The sequence below is a fragment of the Columba livia genome, chromosome 15 (assembly GCF_036013475.1).
Source record: "Columba livia isolate bColLiv1 breed racing homer chromosome 15, bColLiv1.pat.W.v2, whole genome shotgun sequence".
In the NCBI taxonomy this organism is placed as follows: domain Eukaryota; kingdom Metazoa; phylum Chordata; class Aves; order Columbiformes; family Columbidae; genus Columba; species Columba livia.
The window spans coordinates 5,317,424-5,335,336 of record NC_088616.1 but is presented as its reverse complement, the minus strand read 5'-3'; the positions used below and the strand labels follow the sequence as shown (position 1 = coordinate 5,335,336).

General features: G+C 36.2%; 1 protein-coding gene across 23 annotated transcripts in view; it reads right to left on the bottom strand.

Annotated features, from left to right (window-relative positions):
- The window catches only part of RBFOX1 (RNA binding fox-1 homolog 1), a 1,115,790-nt gene that overhangs the window by 640,716 nt on the left and 457,161 nt on the right, over window positions 1–17,913 (bottom strand). For 21 of the 23 annotated variants that reach the window (XM_065030742.1, XM_065030745.1, XM_065030772.1 and 18 more), the window contains one exon: window positions 14,859–14,921. The exons of the other annotated variants lie outside the window; for them this stretch is intronic. In XM_065030742.1, coding sequence (XP_064886814.1) covers window positions 14,859–14,921 — 63 coding nt within the window. The remainder of the gene's footprint in view (window positions 1–14,858; window positions 14,922–17,913) is intronic. 23 annotated transcript variants of the gene reach the window in all.

Genomic DNA, 17,913 nt, shown 5'->3' with positions numbered 1-17,913 from the left:
TGCTCAAGGCTTATACAGAGAGGAGCACAGAGAGGACAAGGCTTGGGAAACGCTGCAGGGTGCTGACCCAGAAGCTGACTTATCAGAATTATATAACTGTTGAAAAGATCTTCTAGATTTTAAAGGAGAGTTTACTTGGGGCAATCAAGAAATTATGAGTACAAAGAAGAGGACCAAAATTGCCTGAATCTAAGGGGTTTTGGTTTCAATGCCAGGAAAATGATATAGTCAGAACCAGAGCCACACATTGCGTCAAATGAATTCTGGTTTGCAAACCACACATTTTATGAAGAGAGTATTACAGAAGATCTGGAAATATGTTAACTTTTTTGGTAGTTGCACTGCTTTTCCATCTGGTAAATACTGAGATGATCTATCAAATTACACAGTACATTAAGTGCATGTTAATCTAAAGAAAAATTTGAAATTAAAACAGACTCACAAACTTACCTTCTGGAACAGTTCAGGTGATGTCCTGAATGACTTTTGTATTTACAGTATTTGTTTCAATCTTCTGTCTTTATCAAGAAGAAGATATTTAACAAAACCCAAAATAATAATCTGGGGGTCAGAGTTGCCAGAGTATTCTTAAGTTTATGTAAAAACTTTCTAAGTTCAGAAAATAAAAACTTCCAGTTTGAATACATTAAGATAATTATAAGGGTCAAGGTACACGAATGACTGAAAGAACTAGATAAGCTAAACAGAAGTAGAAGACAAGTGATCCAAGTGTATAGAAATGGTAAATGAAATACACAGGAGCAGCATAATAAGGCTGACGCTGTTCATGTGATGATTATTGAGCTCCCTGACAGTAAAGCATTTTGGTGTATGGCATTTGATAATACTGCACGTATTACAAATGAAAGTACTGACATATAAAAAATAAAAATATAGAAGTAGTAATTCAAATGTAGGATCATTACATAACAGGTTGGTTTTCTTTTTTTGTTGTTTGTTTGTTTTTTAAGTAATTTCTGTGTCTATAAATCAATGCACCTTACAAAAGGAAGTTAAGCATTAACTTAGCTTAACTATTATCTTAATTTTTCTGACAGAAAACAAAAGCACAGAAAAATGAAAGAAACGCCCAAGGAAACAGGCAGGAATAAAAGGCTTCTGAACCCTCAGGTTAGTACCTCCTGTTATAAATTATATTTAAACAATAAACTGCAATATTAAATAACCTATGGTTTTCATTAATTTTTCATAAACTTCAAGAAAGTTTATAACATCTCACGCGTTTTTCTCAGAGATGTCTTTGCAGTAGTGTCTGAGATGTTGCAGCAAGGGCCCAATTTAACACCTGGATCAATATCAACTCCATAACTGTGTACGATGAAGAGGGCGCAGCCTCTTTGTGCGGCTTGAAATCACGACTGAGGGAAGTGAAAACCCATTTTAGTGTACAGAGACTGGGGCTACCTATCACTCTTGGTTGAAAAGCAACATATTTCTTGTGCAGAAATTAACTTCAAACTATTTTGTCTATTTGCAAAGAAGCATTGCAAAAGTCCAATCAGATCTGTCATCTATTTGTTTTCCTTAGTTAGCTAACCTTCAGTTTACGATCTATACACCACCACTGTATGTAGTAACTCCAGGTTTTAATCTTCTCTACTCCTCAAGTTCAGAACCAGTACCACATATTTCCTTTTAGTCCCTCTACATGTCTCTCCTGGCTCAACAATGGATAATTTGCTTTCATTAAAAACAAACAAAAATTGTAGCCCATGGTTAGCTGTTATCAACTAAAGGCGGAAAGCACGTGCATTTCTGCAGGAAATGTATTTACCATGCTTCATATGAAAATGGACTTTATAAATGAACTTCACAGAGAGTAGAAAAATCAATTAAAACCCCTTAGAGCAGGGGTATCAAACCCATTTTCATCAGGGGCCACATCAGCCTCACAGTTGCCTTCAAAGGGCCGAATGTAATTTTAGTACTGTATGAATGCAGGAGTAGCCTTAGAGAACAACCCAATGAGAAGCATGGGAAAGAAAAGGTACTCATATCACATCAGTCTTGTGGTCTACATAGATGATGAATTCTAATGGGCTGTAAACACTCACAGAAGAGGATTTTGAACTCAGAATTAACCCATGAAAAAAAGAAACCTTCAGTAACACTGTAGGAAACTGCTTCCCACAGATGTTTACCATAACAAATCTGTCCCTTTAGAGTTTGCTTCTCATCCAAGAATATACACATGAAGGCAACATGTACACAGGCTGGAAGAGTCACCAAGTCTATGCACTTCAGAACGACCAGCACACAGGCCACAGGCACTCTGAAATAGTCCAGCGTACCGCAGGATAGATCCAACCTCAAGTGAACATTTATCACAACCCAAGTTTATTTACAAACATTTCTGCCTGGTTGCCAGGTTGCTCAGAGTGCCTGTTTAGATTCATTCTTCTTTCTCTTAAGCTTTTAGCTTCAGAGAGAAATACAAGCTTTATCTGTTTCTGTTTGGGTTTTGTTTGTTTGTTTTTTAAAACTCTTAGTGCAAAGGACCTACTAATCAGAGCATTTTTCATTTTGTAATTGCTTAAAACAGAACTAGGGTAAAATTACATAAAGGCTTGCAAATATTGAAATTCATATAATCAACAATAAAACAGAAAAGCTTATTTATGAATAAACTACAAAGTCACAGATATTAAAAGAAAATTTAATTCTAAAGTTTTCTCTTTTGTGATAAGAAATCTGGTTTCCTGGTGCCAGAAAGAAGTATTTCCACTCATTTTACACTGGTACCATAAATAAAAAAAATAAAAACACCAAGCCAACACACAAAACAACTGCATCTTCCTTATTTTTAGAGCTAATGGGGAAAAAATGATGCATGAAGATAGCCTCCTGCACACAGCTACAAGAGGATGCCTGTGGCCCTTATTTTTTCCTGACAAACATTTAGTTACAAACACAACTATCCCTAACTAGACTGTCAGAAATCAATTTTAAATATATCTTCTACATTATTCTATTTTTATGAAAATATTTTGGCTGTAAAAAGGAAATTATTTTAATCAAGTGGTTAATCAGATGACATTCAAAATAGCTGTTATTCGACTACAGTTGACAAGTGCCTTTCATGAAGTTAATTTATTTTCCTTCTCCCTTTCCTTTCCTTTCCTTTCCTTTCCTTTCCTTTCCTTTCCTTTCCTTTCCTTTCCTTTCCTCTACCTCATAACAGGAACAGTTATTTTACCTTACAGGCACTTACTTCGAGCCCCAGATTGCTCCAGTAAAAGACCAGCCAAATTGCTGAGTGTTGGCTACTGTAAAGCTGCAGCCAGCCCAGCTGTAGGTAATTTCAGGAGTCACAGATGCAGCAATAACAACCAGCAAACCTGATATATCAAGGGCTGCGATGAAGGCTCAGAGTTCGCTTCAAACAGATGTTCTGGCAAAGCTGGATAGTTAAACAAAAAAACAAATACAAAGCAATAAACAATATCACCATTATCTACTCAGGGACCAGCGGTTTGCCCTCAAATGTACTTGCAACAGTGAGAAATGGCATCTCATGTGTGTTTTTCTTCTAATAAGTGTTTGCATTTCGTCAATTTTACTTCCCACTCCTGTGAGTCATTTCCCTGCTATCCTACCTCACTTATTTGGCTAGTTACTTGCTAACTGCAGCTTATTTGCACTTAAAACAGTCATTATGTTTCATCATATCTAAATAATTAGGCTAATGACAGCAGGTTTATTTCTGTTGATTCAATAATGGATCACAGATAATATCAACATGGCAAAGTCTGCTTATTTAGGAATCATTAATAAGGACTTTAACAGAATAAGAAAGTTGGCTAATAAGCTGCATTCAAATATAATAATGATGATGCAGTTAGCTTTATTTTATTTGCTTTTTGCTCCTGAATTCTTACAGTCAATTGATTTTTTTTCCTCCAGTTTTTCTCCATTATGTAAACATCCCAAATTTGATTCAAAAACAAATGAAAACCAACCATCTCATGTATTCACTTAAATTTAGGAAAGATGTTAAAAAAAAAAGCAGCAAACTAAACATTGTGACATTTACCATCTTATCATATTAATGATATTTATCATTATTCACCATTGATCATATTATGATACTAATGACAGCCACAAAACAGCATCAACCCTCTCCATCTCACAATGTATTATGGGCAGTATAAGAGAGAAGGGGTTGATTTCATTTGCAGATTAAAAGGATAATTAAGTCCATCCCCATGCAGATATTAAACTGACATGTTCCTTGATTTTTGGCTGAGCAAACACTTAAATTACAATATCATTAAAAACATAGACTAACTGGTAGAGTTGCCTGACTATAACACATTTGCATGTTTTTGCCAATCTTGGGCATATAATTTAAATCGTGAAACTATACTCAGGTTGCAGGAATACAAAACTTAACAGGTTTCCTACTGGAGGCAAGTGAACTGCTAGAAACAACAAAAATACTTGTTTTGAAAACGTAACCTTTACTATCAGGACTATGTACATCATTAGGAGTTACTTATAAAATACTTTTATTTCCTAACATTAATCAAAAAAGACCAATGCAAACTCCAGCAGAAACAGCCCTGTATTTTCTGTACTGAATGCCTTTCCTGAAAATTATGAAATATTCAATTTTTTGACAGATGTCAAGCATTGAAATAATGCTTCTGAGAACTCTATTTGATGTTTCCAAGAAAGGCTTCTGAGCAGTAAGTCATGCACTCCCTCCTCAGGAACAGATTTCTGGCTATTACGAAATTCTGAAAGTGAATTTTATTCTGTCACTTAGTCTTTCAGCTTTTTGCACTTTCCCAGTCAGTCTTAGTTTTTGTCTATTCCAAATAATCCTTTCTCAATAGAAATTTGTGTCATTATTTTATCCCTTGTACCACTGAATAGTATAGATTTCCATGGACCTATAAACCCCCTTCACCGTAAAAATTCACCATTTATTCATACCAGTGAAATACTAGTGGATCTGCCTTTGTTACACTTCAGCCTCGTGGTTCACTGGATGTGCACTTAAAATTTCTCTATCCTCTCTCCTCTCTGAGGTGAGAGGAAGACCCTCATCTCCAGGCTCTGCTAGCAAAGTGTGTATAAGGTTACTGCTTTCTTCTGGTCCTAGCTGCATTTTCCCAGCGACCTCGTTACCTTTGCAACAAACCCAACTCCTCTGTATAACCTGTATTTGCTCTCAGCACTACATGCCCTTTCATCAGCACCTATTTCATCTGCCACTTAACCAATACCGAGAAACCTTGCTGCAATTCTATGTGATTTCTCTTGAATAATTGTGTCATTGGCAAATGTTTTTTGCCTTCCAGTTCAGCCTTTTTTCAGGTTTTCCACTGACATTTCAGTTCAAGCAGCTTATGCCCCTCACAAATAATAGATCTTTGTATGAAAACCTTCCTGACTTTATGGCAGAGAACATCAGTCCATGGAACTAGGCTCATTTTCAGGTGGCCTGTCCACGGTTTTTAGGACTTTGATTCTTTCCATCCTACACTATAAGCAATGGAATGGTTATGCTGGTTTTCTCTCTTCCTTTAAAATCAATCTCAGAAGGTACATAAAGAAGGTACAATATCTCTACCTGGACTTAATTTCTAGACCTGAGTGAAGCAGGAGAAACATCCCATGAGGAGGAGAAGTGGGATGGAACAGAAAGAAGGAGGAGGGGAATGAGCCTGGAGCAGATTGCTACTAAAATCTCCACGCTGGATGGAGGCACTGACCACTTTGAACAATAACAGAGGTCTCCCAAGAAACTATGGAGGTATTCCTTGGACATCACAGAGGAGCATTACTTATGGGTGCTGTTTACAATGTCCTTCATTTGGGGCCAACGGTCCCAAGGAAATAATTTACTGATGTTGGATAGATACACTGGACACAGCCACAGCCTATTTAAATATGGGCCATTTTCTTAAAAAATATGAATCATGAAAGAGTTGTATCATATTACATTGAAGTGGCTCTTAGCCACAACCAGAACGTAATACAAATATCCCTCAAACCAGAAAGAATCATTATATTTCACTTTACACATCAGATGGTACAAAATCTTTTCAACGTTTCAATAAGTGAACTTTAGAGCTGCTTTATGAGTACTCTCTGAAGAATTTTACTGTTCTCTCTCTTTAGTATACATTAAAGCACAAATAAAACCCTAACTGTAATGATATTCATCAAATTATGGAAATTCAGGTTTTCTGTGGTAGTTAAACATCAAGTATAAAGGAACTATTTTTTTTTCCCCACAACCTATTAAAGAAACATGGAAGATATTGTTTTAAGCACACCTGTAGCTTCTAAATCTATATCCCCCTAATCACATTCCTCCAATTAACATTCCTGAGTCAGTAATAACAAATTGTATCGATCTGCCATAAAATTACTTCCGTAGTACCTGTTTAGTTTGTTTTATTAGTGTGTTCATCAGTAGCTAAGAGCTAGATTTGTTCCAGACAAACATTATCTAAAGCCCCTCAATTCACGTATTCCAAACTTTTGCCTCGAATCACAAAGCCACCCCATGAAACTGGTTCCATTCTCATGCACTCCGATCCTATTGCTTGAATATTCCCAATGTTTCAGTAGTAAAAATGATCATTTCTGAAAGCACGCATCAGGGCACATTAGAGAATATACATCAGCCACAAACAGATGGGAGTCCTATCACTTTGTCACCGCCCTTGTACCTTCAGATCTAATTCTATGTAGATGTTGCTATTTGCAAGTGATTTTTGTTTAATTATATTTCACATTTTTGCTGTTAGGAGTCATCTATGATGATTCTGCCTCCTGTAGACATTCTTTTCTTCATAACTATCTGTTGTACTACTGGTGACCAAGTTGCAGAAAAGCTTGTCAGAGAAAACAAGCCCTATTGCCTGAAGGATAAGGTTCAGAACCAGAAAACAGAAATATTAGGAAACCATAACTAATGCTGAAATTTTCTTTTTGGGTTTCAAGGAATATGAGTGGCAAAGCAATTGATTTGTACTTCAATATCCTAACCTGGCTTATACAAAAGATAGAAAACCACAGAAAATTATTTTGGCTCTGCAACATTTATTACTTGTAGACTGTGCAGATCTAAAAATCAATAGCACACAACAACTTGGTCTTGATAAACACATAATTCGTGAAGGATTTCAGATCAATCTTTTCTCAGTGTAGACCAAATATATACTTTATATACTTTTTTTTTTTTTTAACTGAGTCATTTAGCTGTGCAAAATATCCCTCAAGAAGAAAAAAACCCCAACAATAGCAACAAAAATACCCCCAAAAAAATGCAACAGCAAAACAACAAACCTCAAGCAAAGAAAACCACCACCCTTCCAGTGGTTCTAATGCACCACTCTTTCCAGATGTGCTCATAAATCTTCGTTGCTCTGGGGTACAGATGAAATAAGCAAAAACTTCATAGTGAAGAAGCAAAGCAGCAGTTTCATAGTGCACTGTGTCTGGCTGAGACAGAGTTAATTTTCTTCATAGCAGCCCATATGGTGCTGTGTTTTGCATTTGTGACTAAAACAGTGTTGATAACACACCAGTGTTATTGCTATTGTCAGACTATTGCTGAGCAGTGTTTGCACTGCATCAAGGTTTTTTGGTTTGGTATTTTCCCCTCTCCTCTCTTTTCCCTCATGGAAAGGAGGAAAGAGGAGGGAATGTCTATGGTTACAGTGTTTGTCTTCCCAAAGTACCAAAGGGCCAAAGCCCTGCCTTGCTGGAAATGGTGAAACACCCGCCTGCCAAGGAGAAATAGTGAAAGAATCCTTATTTTGCTTTGCTTGTGTATGCAGGTTTGCTTCACTTAAACTGTGTTATCTCAACCCACAAGTTTGGGGTTTTTTTTCTTGCTTTTACTGTTTCCATTCTCCCCTCCATCTCACTGGGGGCACTGAGCGAGTTGGTAGGTGGGGGCTGACCTGTCAGTCAGCATCACACCCACCACATACAGGTAAACGTGTTTCTTGACTCTGTCAGTATAGAGAAGATACATCCAAGACTGATACACAGTACATGGGAGTTGAATATGACTTTGCGTGCTGGTGTCTGAGACCTGCCACATCTAACAAGCGCTTGGCCAACTGCTGCTTCAGGGTGAAGTTAGAACACGCCAGCACACCGTCTGTCAGAGTCTTACAGGCAGCTTTCCTCCCTCTGCACACACAGACAAGGACTCTGTTCTTTGATCAATCTACCCAAATTTTCCCTGTGTGATTCATATGCAATGGTTTTGGTAGGTCAGAGACAAATCTCTCACATTAATGCATTAACAGATGTAAAGGTACTTCAATACCATGGAAGATACAGGCTTAACTACTTAGTGAGAAATCCCAAACCAGTAAAGCCCAGGGATCAGTGCTAGGACATGCCTATGGTTGCTGGTGAGCTTCTAGAAATGTCCAGTCAGAAGCAATTCTGAGAGGTACAGCTCAATTTCTGAAGGTAGTAAACAATCCTGAATGTATTCTGTCAAATTCACTTTCTGTTTCGTCTTTTAAAATCTCTTAAACTCTGCAGAATAAGGATAAACATTTCATTTTACATCAATCAGTTTGTTATTTCTCAGCATTCTTCTTCTCCACCAAAGATATATTTTCAAACCGCCATCCCATATTCAAAATTTAAATGGTTATATGATTTCTAAGATATCTTGCAGGATCAGTAAAAATTCTCACATAGCGTCTTGTTTATTGATTGTGTACAAGCTACACAGGAGTAACACGTTATAACACAGACTTGTCAACTCAGTTACCAACCTCAAATTTAACAGAAAAAAAAATCACCACATCTAGTTCAATTATTACAATCTAAAAGTCCTGTTCATTTCCATGAACAGTAGCAGTGGAGATACTCCCCCACTGAAACAATAATATGCTATCACACCTGTGCCCAGTGCTGCATCCAGACACAGCTCAGCAGGATCTCAGATCCAAAAAAAAGCCAAACACTGTGGCATAAGATCGAATATGAAGGCACCGTGTGCAGGGATAGAGTGATTCTCCACTGAATACAGGCCTGACTCACCGAGGATTTATTGCAAAATTTTCCATGCGTGCACTGCTGCAGGATCATGGCTTTGCCATCCTCTAAGACAAGCCTACCTGAGGTAGCTGAGCTCAGGCAGCGACCACACTGAAGATGTAGCAACTCTGAGAGTTTAACATATGGCAGCACGAACACAGCAACACAGAAATGAACCCCCCAGGGATCCAGGGCTGCTATCACATCCCAAAACCCACAATCTCATTGCTACAGTTAACAGCGTGCTATACTGAACAACCCAAGTGCTCGCAATGGCTGTACCTTCGCTTTGCATAATGAGCATTATAAAAATAGTTAGAAAAGTCTGTAAGCTCTTCAAAGAAAAAGGATCAAACGTATATCTTTATTAAAGAATGCTAACACCCTTGACATGACCCAGATCATCATGAGGACTGTTAAGTTTCAATTAGCTTTGAGCTACACTGATAGGATTTTACTAATAATTGCATGATTTTCTTGAGGAAAATTTTCAATTTTTATGAGACAGGAGAGAGCGTGAAATTGTAAGTTCTTTTTCACTTGTTAAATGTAAAAATCATTAACAATAAAAGGTATTGGATTAGAGGGATAGCAAGAGGAAAGATGGCCCAGTAACAGAAGCAATGATTTGGGATTTGAGAAATATGAATTCAAATCCTAGCTCTGCTATACTCCCTCTCCTGGCACATCAGTCAGGCTGTTCAATTTTCTGGTTTCTCCTTCTGTAATAAAGAGATAATGACACATACTAATCTCAGAGGAATTTTGGGACTTGGTATCTCTTAAATGCCACAACACAACGGAAATGAACTTGATCAAAAACATCTTAATGCTGTAATCTGGAGAATATCCAGAGTGCCTACAATTGCCAATGGAAGTATTCTGACCTAAGTGTTTACATGCATGTGAAAATTTTCATAATGCCTGAATAGGAAAGTGGCTGCAAGATAATGTTTATGAAGGAAATACCTCAGTAGTGCCAGAAAACAGGCTGCTGCATCCAGTAAATTCAGATTCTAAGGTTAATCCATATTCAAACCCTATAGCTTTTACTTGGTAGACTAAAAACATCACTTACAAAGATGGAGGATTGAGAAAGTTCACAGAAGAATCCATCTGAAAGCAAAACTGACTACATTCTTATAACAGAGGAGGAAGAAAAGAATAAGTGATTCAGTAGTTCTTTACATGTACATTTGTATGCAACTAAGAGCAAATTAAAAAGCTAACCTCCCTTACTGAGTTATAGTTCACAACAATCTTATTTTCAAAACATACGTCCTATTCCATCTCAGTAAGCCTTATCCTCTTTGATCTGCTTTGAAAGAGCAGCTTCTAAATTCTTTAGATGTTAAAATAAATACATACATACATACATAATTATCTGCAGCAGTGATTAAGTACATTGTAAAAACATACCCACCCACCCCCCATTTACACTTTAGGTAATTGTAAACTACAGCAGTGGTTTAACAGTGGTTCATGTAAATCTGCTACCACAAAACTGCTTTTTTTGTCTAAGACCATTAGAGATTTTACTGACAAACTCCAAATTAGTACACCCAACAAAATAAAACAGTATTTTCTTTCCCTATGGGAAATGAAATAATGTAAGCTTTGGAACATGCAGACAAAAAAAAAAAATCCCTGAACTAAACAAAGGTAACATATTTAGTTCCCTATGCAGGAGGGAGTTGAAGATCATATCTAACTGAACATGTATCTAACTAATAGAAAAGCAATATTACAATTCAACCACCTAAAACTGAATTACCTTGCACCAGCACCAGAAAAAATTCAAACACAGGTCAGACTGAGCTATCTTAGCTACATTTTTCTGAAGAAAACACATCCGTGCCAGTATTCTCCTGCTTATCATTCGGACTGTGTAAATGCCTCACTGTGTCTGGCCCTTAATGAATTCCTACAACAACCACTGAAGATATTTGAAGATATTGCAAAACAACAATGAATAATAAGACAATGGAGCAAATACTAACAACTAAACAGTTCCCCATTCTCGCTCAGATGAAGTAATGGAGCAGAACTCACTGCTTCATTTACGTTATCTAACTACCCTTCTCCAACCATTTTTATTGTAATTCACAGGTATCAATAATTCAAAGTGCTGCAATTTTAAAAACATTCAACTTTCTAGACTAATACTATAATTCAGACTACATTAGAATACTGAAAGACAAATAAATATGAATGCAATCATTAATATCATTTTTCCGTATACCTTTATAGGAAAAAGGTTATAATACTGCTTTATTTCTAAAATAATTATGATATTTTAGAATGGCTCTCTTTCACAATCATTTTGTTCATGCAATTCAGGTAGAAATCCCTAGATCATACTAAACTCCTCAGAAGCCTCTGTGGCATACTAAGCTGTGTTGGAAAATAGATTTGCTCTATTAACAATTTTAAAATATGTGTTTAATGAAGGGGGAAAAGGACCCATAACCTCAATAATAAATTATTTTCAATGCAATAATAGCTATTTTTCTGTGACTTATTTCAACATGTTTACAATTCAAAGGAAAACACAGCTCTAAAATTAGGGAAAAGGGGTTTAAATGCCTTTCTCTCAATGGCTGTATAGGCCTTAACAGGACAGCAACTGCTTTTGTGTCACTGACAGACTGAAGGAGAAACGAAGATAAGACGGCTTTGAGACCAACAGCATACTTGGATACAGGCATCTCCATCCACCGGGGTTTAAAATGTGGATAATCATGGCAGATCTTCCAAAGGATGTAACTATCAAATTAACATGGAGTAGCACCCCTATCTCAGCTTTCCCCTATTACCTTAAAAATTTCTAGACAATGAAACACATTGGTAATAAAACAACAAGATCACTTAACTATGGTGTGTTCATCAAGCTATGTAGCAACTACATACAATGTGAAGACTTGGAAAAAACAACAGAAAGGGCAAGTACCCAGAACTTTCATCTCAAAAGGAATCATATAAACTTTCTGCAAAATATGGAAAAATATAATAGCTTTCTTCTACTTTTTCCCTGAACTGTATTCAGAGAACTTAGGTGGAATGCCAAAGAGAAACGGTTTCTTTGCCAAAGAATGGCAGCTTTAGATAAGGGAGCTGCGTAGGGCCAAGCACAATAATTCATCTTTCCAAGAAAGCCAAACACAGGGAAATGCTATTTAACCACTGCTACCTGTCCGGCTCTCTGAGCTGGGATACCAGTCAATAATCTTCCATTTCACTTGTGCAGATCATTGTCATTACAAACGAGATCAACCCCATTTCTTGTCTTTCAACTTTAACTGGCATTGTGCACAGAGATCACAGCACAAGCCATCACCTGACACCGTGCCCTGCAACATCCCTACCTGAATGAATCCCAGGTCATGTCAAGAGAATGGGATAAATGCTCTGGTTAAGGGAACAAATGACGAGGACTCTGATGATCTAAGGTTTATGTCCATTTCTGCTACAAACTCCTCGCCAGTCACTCTTTGTGCTTGATTTTCCATTGTCTACTTAGAACAATTCTATCTCTTTTGCCTGTTGTGTTTATTTTCAGTTTTTCTTTTCTTTAATTGTCTTTTATTGCTTTGCTTACTGGTTTGCTCAATGCCCTGCATCTTTGGTTGAATACTGTAGATATTATTGCACAATTAATAGAAGGTCAAATAACAAATCCATAGGCTGTTAAAATCAACCAATTACATTAAAAAATTACATTTTAAAATACAGGATTTTTCTCTTATTAAACTGTTAAAACCATATTTACCTCAACATATTTGGCTATCAATATGAAATAGAAAAATACTGTAAAGCAATCGTAGCTAGAAATTATACTTAATCAAACTAAACACAAAATTTACTGTGATTATTACTTGGGCTTTTTGACACTTGTGACATAAATTTGTTTCGTTAGTTACAATTCCATAATCTTAACACGTTTGTGCTGGATTTGTACTGCTATTTTTCAATGCTTCTTCTAAATAAGGCGTTGGGACAAACCATTTTATAATCAGTGATGTACTACATGTGTACACCATGTCACGGGTGAATAGGGCACAACGCCCAGCCATATGGTCTACATAGGAGCCAACTCAGCTACAGAGGCTGTTACCAGGCAACGCGCTGGACTTCGGTCTCCGCTTGGTACAAAAATGACCTCTTAGCCCTGGAAGTTGATTGATATTCATTGTGCTGGTTAGCTTATGATCACAAGGGAAAATAATAATACCAATTATGCACACTGAGATTTGGCAGCATTAAACCTTCCTCAAATTCCAAATGAGCATTTTTTTCTTCTTTCTTGTCATATATCCCAAATTTCTGCTTTAGCTTGTTGGACAAAAATATGTATCTTCTGCTTCTACTGCATTTATAGATACTGAAGCACTATATTCACAGTCAAATTAATGTTAGCTTCCTAAAAACATGCCAGTAATGATCTCAGGGACCACTGTGTCCCATGGGTTAGAAACCCCAACCTCATTCTTGCAATTTTTACCAGAATTTTTCCTAACAAAAGCTGTCAATTGCATCCAATTCTGCTAAGAGCTGTAAGCTTATTCTGTGACAGAGAATACTATTCATAACAGAGGAAAAAACGAAAGCAACAAGCGTGCTGAGCACTACAGAATTGATCTAAATCTGACCTCAAGATGAGCAGGCTCTTTTTTTCCCCCCCTGTAAGCCAGGCAGTCTTTTGAAATAATGAAATCTTTTTTCCCAAAGACATTTGGAAGAAGACTGTGTTCAGTGTACAGGAATAAATATAAAACTCTTCTTATTCCTAACAAGAACTGTAAGTCCAATTTTTTCAATGATGCCAAACTTTGTGTGTTGGGGCAGAACTCATATACTAATACATGTTTGAACTAAGAAGTGAATCTAGTCCATTATTTTCTCAATACACATTTGCAATTTTTTTACTTTCTACACAAAGAAAATTATAAAAGTTTATAAAACATAACTATATTCAGTCAGCCCAATACAGAACAAGCCATGTTCATTATTCAATGTGAAATGTTAGAGCATTGCAGTTTATTTTAAGCAGAGGATTATTAAAAATTGTTTGAGAAGTACCAAACACAGACCTATGAAGAATCATAGACTTAACGTTTTCTGATACTTCTGCATTTACTATTATAAGTACAGAAAGTTATATCCTGATTGAAGAGTGTTGAATCAATATTGTCTATCTGTATGTGTTAAAATGAAAAAATTCCAAGTATGAAATAGCAACAAATAGTTTGGATGTGAAAGCCTCTTCTCAGGAGGGAAAAAAAGCAAAAAAAAATCAAACAGCACAAACACTTTTTTACATGTCCTATAAACTCTGAAGCTTCATTCATGATATCCCATATTCTGATATTGTGGGTGCATTTCAAAAGGAAAGCATGACAAATTATCTAGAGCTGTTCTAAAGGCAAAAAGTGCCTGTGACTAATTTATATACAAAGTAATTTCTATCGGACAGAATCAGCCAAAGGTAAAATAAATACGGTAGTGATGTAACTCTCACGTGTAAAAGGAAAATGCAAGAGAAAAGCACTTCAACCTACAGCCAGAAACAAGGCAGATGATTTTCTAAGCATGTCACTTGCAAATTGTTGTTCACTGAAGACTAAAAGGTACCAGATCTTGTACTTATGGTCTATTAGTCCTGCGATCCAGCTAGGACATGGCACCTTGTCGAGTGCAACATATTTCTTTACTCATTAGGACAGCACAACTGAGATTTCAGTCAAAATCCAAAGAAAATAAAACATACAAAAAAACCCCAACAATTTAAAAAAAAAAGTCACTGCACTTACTGAAAGGAGGCTCTGATCATTAAAACAATAGGTACCACTTGCATGGGGCTTCTGTGTAGTTTCCTAAGAAAAGAAAAATACATTCTTACTGTAAAGGAGAGCTTTAAAGGAGATCATATTTGTGCTCTGCAGCCACAGAAGCTTTCAGATTCAATGCGTTGTAACCAAAAAAAAAGAAAAAAATGATAAAGCATTGTTTAGGCTTTCCCAAGAAGGGCTGCATACATTATTGGGTCATAATAGCATTTTATTGTGCTAAAAAGCTGAACAGCAAAATCTGCTTATTGGTTCACAAATACCAACAAAGATTTTATTATTTATTTACTAATCATTCAATGGACAGTAAAAATTTCTAGACAATTTGCAATTTATTTGAAACTAAATCCTATGCTTGTATTATGAACTTACCTACTAAAACAGACATGCAACTACTACACCACAGTTAAAAATTTTCCCCAGTATAGGTTTCTGTTTCAATAAGAACACACAACTGCGATTTACTTTTTGTGTATTCTTCAATTGAAAACTTCAAGCAAATTTGCAAAAGAATAATGATCGTAAATCATACAACGTATATACCAAAAAGGTATCCAAAATACATTATATATGCATATAGCTGTGAATTAGAATAGAGTAACATTCTACTCTATGCCACTTTTTCTCATTGATGAGCAGCTGGTGACATCTAATATTTTACTGAATTATTCATTGAATTTTAGAAGTTATAGTAAGCTCAGCCACATTTTTTGTAGCAGATTCTCCCTGCATGCAGTTTTTATTTCCATGTGCAAATGATAGTATATGTGTTCTGATACAAATAGTCTTGAAAGCAGATACACTGTACATAATTTTGAGTCTTCAATGAAAATACACACCTAAGTCTGTGTATTACCAAAACATTCCATAGATAAATGTAATATACCTTTCATCCACTTCAATAAAATTCCAAATAGTGTACATATTGAATATTTTTCCACAAAATATGTTATTCCTTATTTGTGATTTCATTTTAAAAAACAATTAGAAAAAAACCAAACAAACAGCAAATGAAAGATCAGTAGTGGCTATCTCTAATGCAGGTGAGGATAAATAACAACAACCAGAACCTGTACCAGAAAGGTACATGTTCTATAAGCATGTCAGATAATATTGTCACTATCACATGTACTGATAAGAACCTCCAATAACTTCAGAATCTGAAACAGTGACAACCAGCACCAGAAAACACCTTTGCATTGTGGTCACCTTAGAGCAGGCACCACCACTGGGACATTATCTGTCAAAGCAAGATCCAACTTCATAACTGAAGTTCCAAGCACTAATTGCAACTTACTGCCAAAAAAAACCCCCACATGACCCAGTTTCTGAGCTGAAGCCACAAGCTTCTTTCTGTTTATGAAATAAAATGAACCATATACACATAAAAAGACCTACAGACAAGGCAGCTCGGGTAAGAAGGCTGCATATGCACATAGACTGTACATTTGAACTACTGCATCTTTTCCTTCCTGGGTAGTGTTTGTGTGAGAACAAAGATATCTCTGAGTACAACACAAGGTAAATTAAGGGTATTGAGGGTTCCTTAAAAATCTCTAAGGATAGGTACTTTTTTAAGTAATTAGCCTGCATTTTCAAAAATGACATCTGATTAAGGACCATCTAGGAATGTCACACTGAAACTTATTTGTGGTCAACAAAACTGCATTGAGTAACTGAAAATTAAGCGTCTCAGGTTTTCTCCATCTGGGGTCCTCGTGTTTCACGATATCAAATCGCTGTGATTTTTCAAATGAAAACTCTCATTTTTCAAACTTCATACTAATTAAAATGCTATCTCATTGAGGTTATAGTTCATTAATTTCCCTTTTCTGAAGACTTGTATCTGACCACTTAATACTAGCAAACTTTCTACTTAGCATAATGTTACTTATCATTAATTTTAGAAACATTATACTCACAACTGCTACTGCTAGTATTCCAGATTTATCTTGCAGTTGTACAATGTAGTGACCAGGGAAGCTCAGAATACACACAGAAATAAGATGTACAGAATTTTAAGAACGTATGCAATTCCAGGAACAATTAAGAATATACTGTTGTATGTAATTAACAAAGTACTACTGTATTAAACCAGAGCAAATGTACAAGAAATGTTAAAATAGTTACCTAACAATTAACTTGGCTATAATATTTAAGCAAAGAGTAATTCTTCATTTTGCCCAGTTTTACAGTACTACTTAACTCCTCTCCAATTTCTTCCTCATAGAAATATTAAAATTATGCTCTACTGACCACAAACATTCTTTAAAATATTTAGCAATATGAACATGACAAGATAGGATTTCCTCCAAACAAATGCCAGCTACTTGGGCTAAACCACAAGCAAGACTTTTCAGTCATTTCAGTCATACTCATATGATTCTATGAAACAATTTTCAATAGAAGGCAATACAGATGGAAAATGCTAATGATTTTGTGGAAATATACTATATTCTGATGAAATAGTATTTACAAGCCTCAAAATAACCTAGTTGACTGTGATAGACTTTGAAGTTATCCCTCATTATTCTTTGTACTGACATGAAATGTCATTAAGACTGTCCACGCAGGTAAAAGCAGCCCAGTGGAGAAACATAAGATTCGCATTTTTAACACTAAATTGTCTTTTCCATGACTGTCATATATCTCCACAAAGCAAGAAGCAGCCTCTTGTTTTGCACTCCTACCATACAGAAATAAATGTACAATTAGCCACATTTTGCTTGTTTATGGTATTACAACATTTGTGTATGATGGGCATGCACAAGAATAGCAACGCCCTTCTCCGGAGTGACCGCAGAGCCACCTTTCTACACTGCTCCCATCCTTCTGTGCTGAGAAAAGGAAAATTTGAGAGTCAACAAGAAGTCCTGCTAAGTATGTATTTAAAAGCCTGGCAAGGAAGAGATCCACTTAAAAATGGAAAAGTTGTGTTTGCAAATAAGTATTTCAGGTGTGCAGATGAGCACAGGGAGCATCTCGCTCTCCTCTCCCCCAGGCAGTGAGTTCTGCAGGG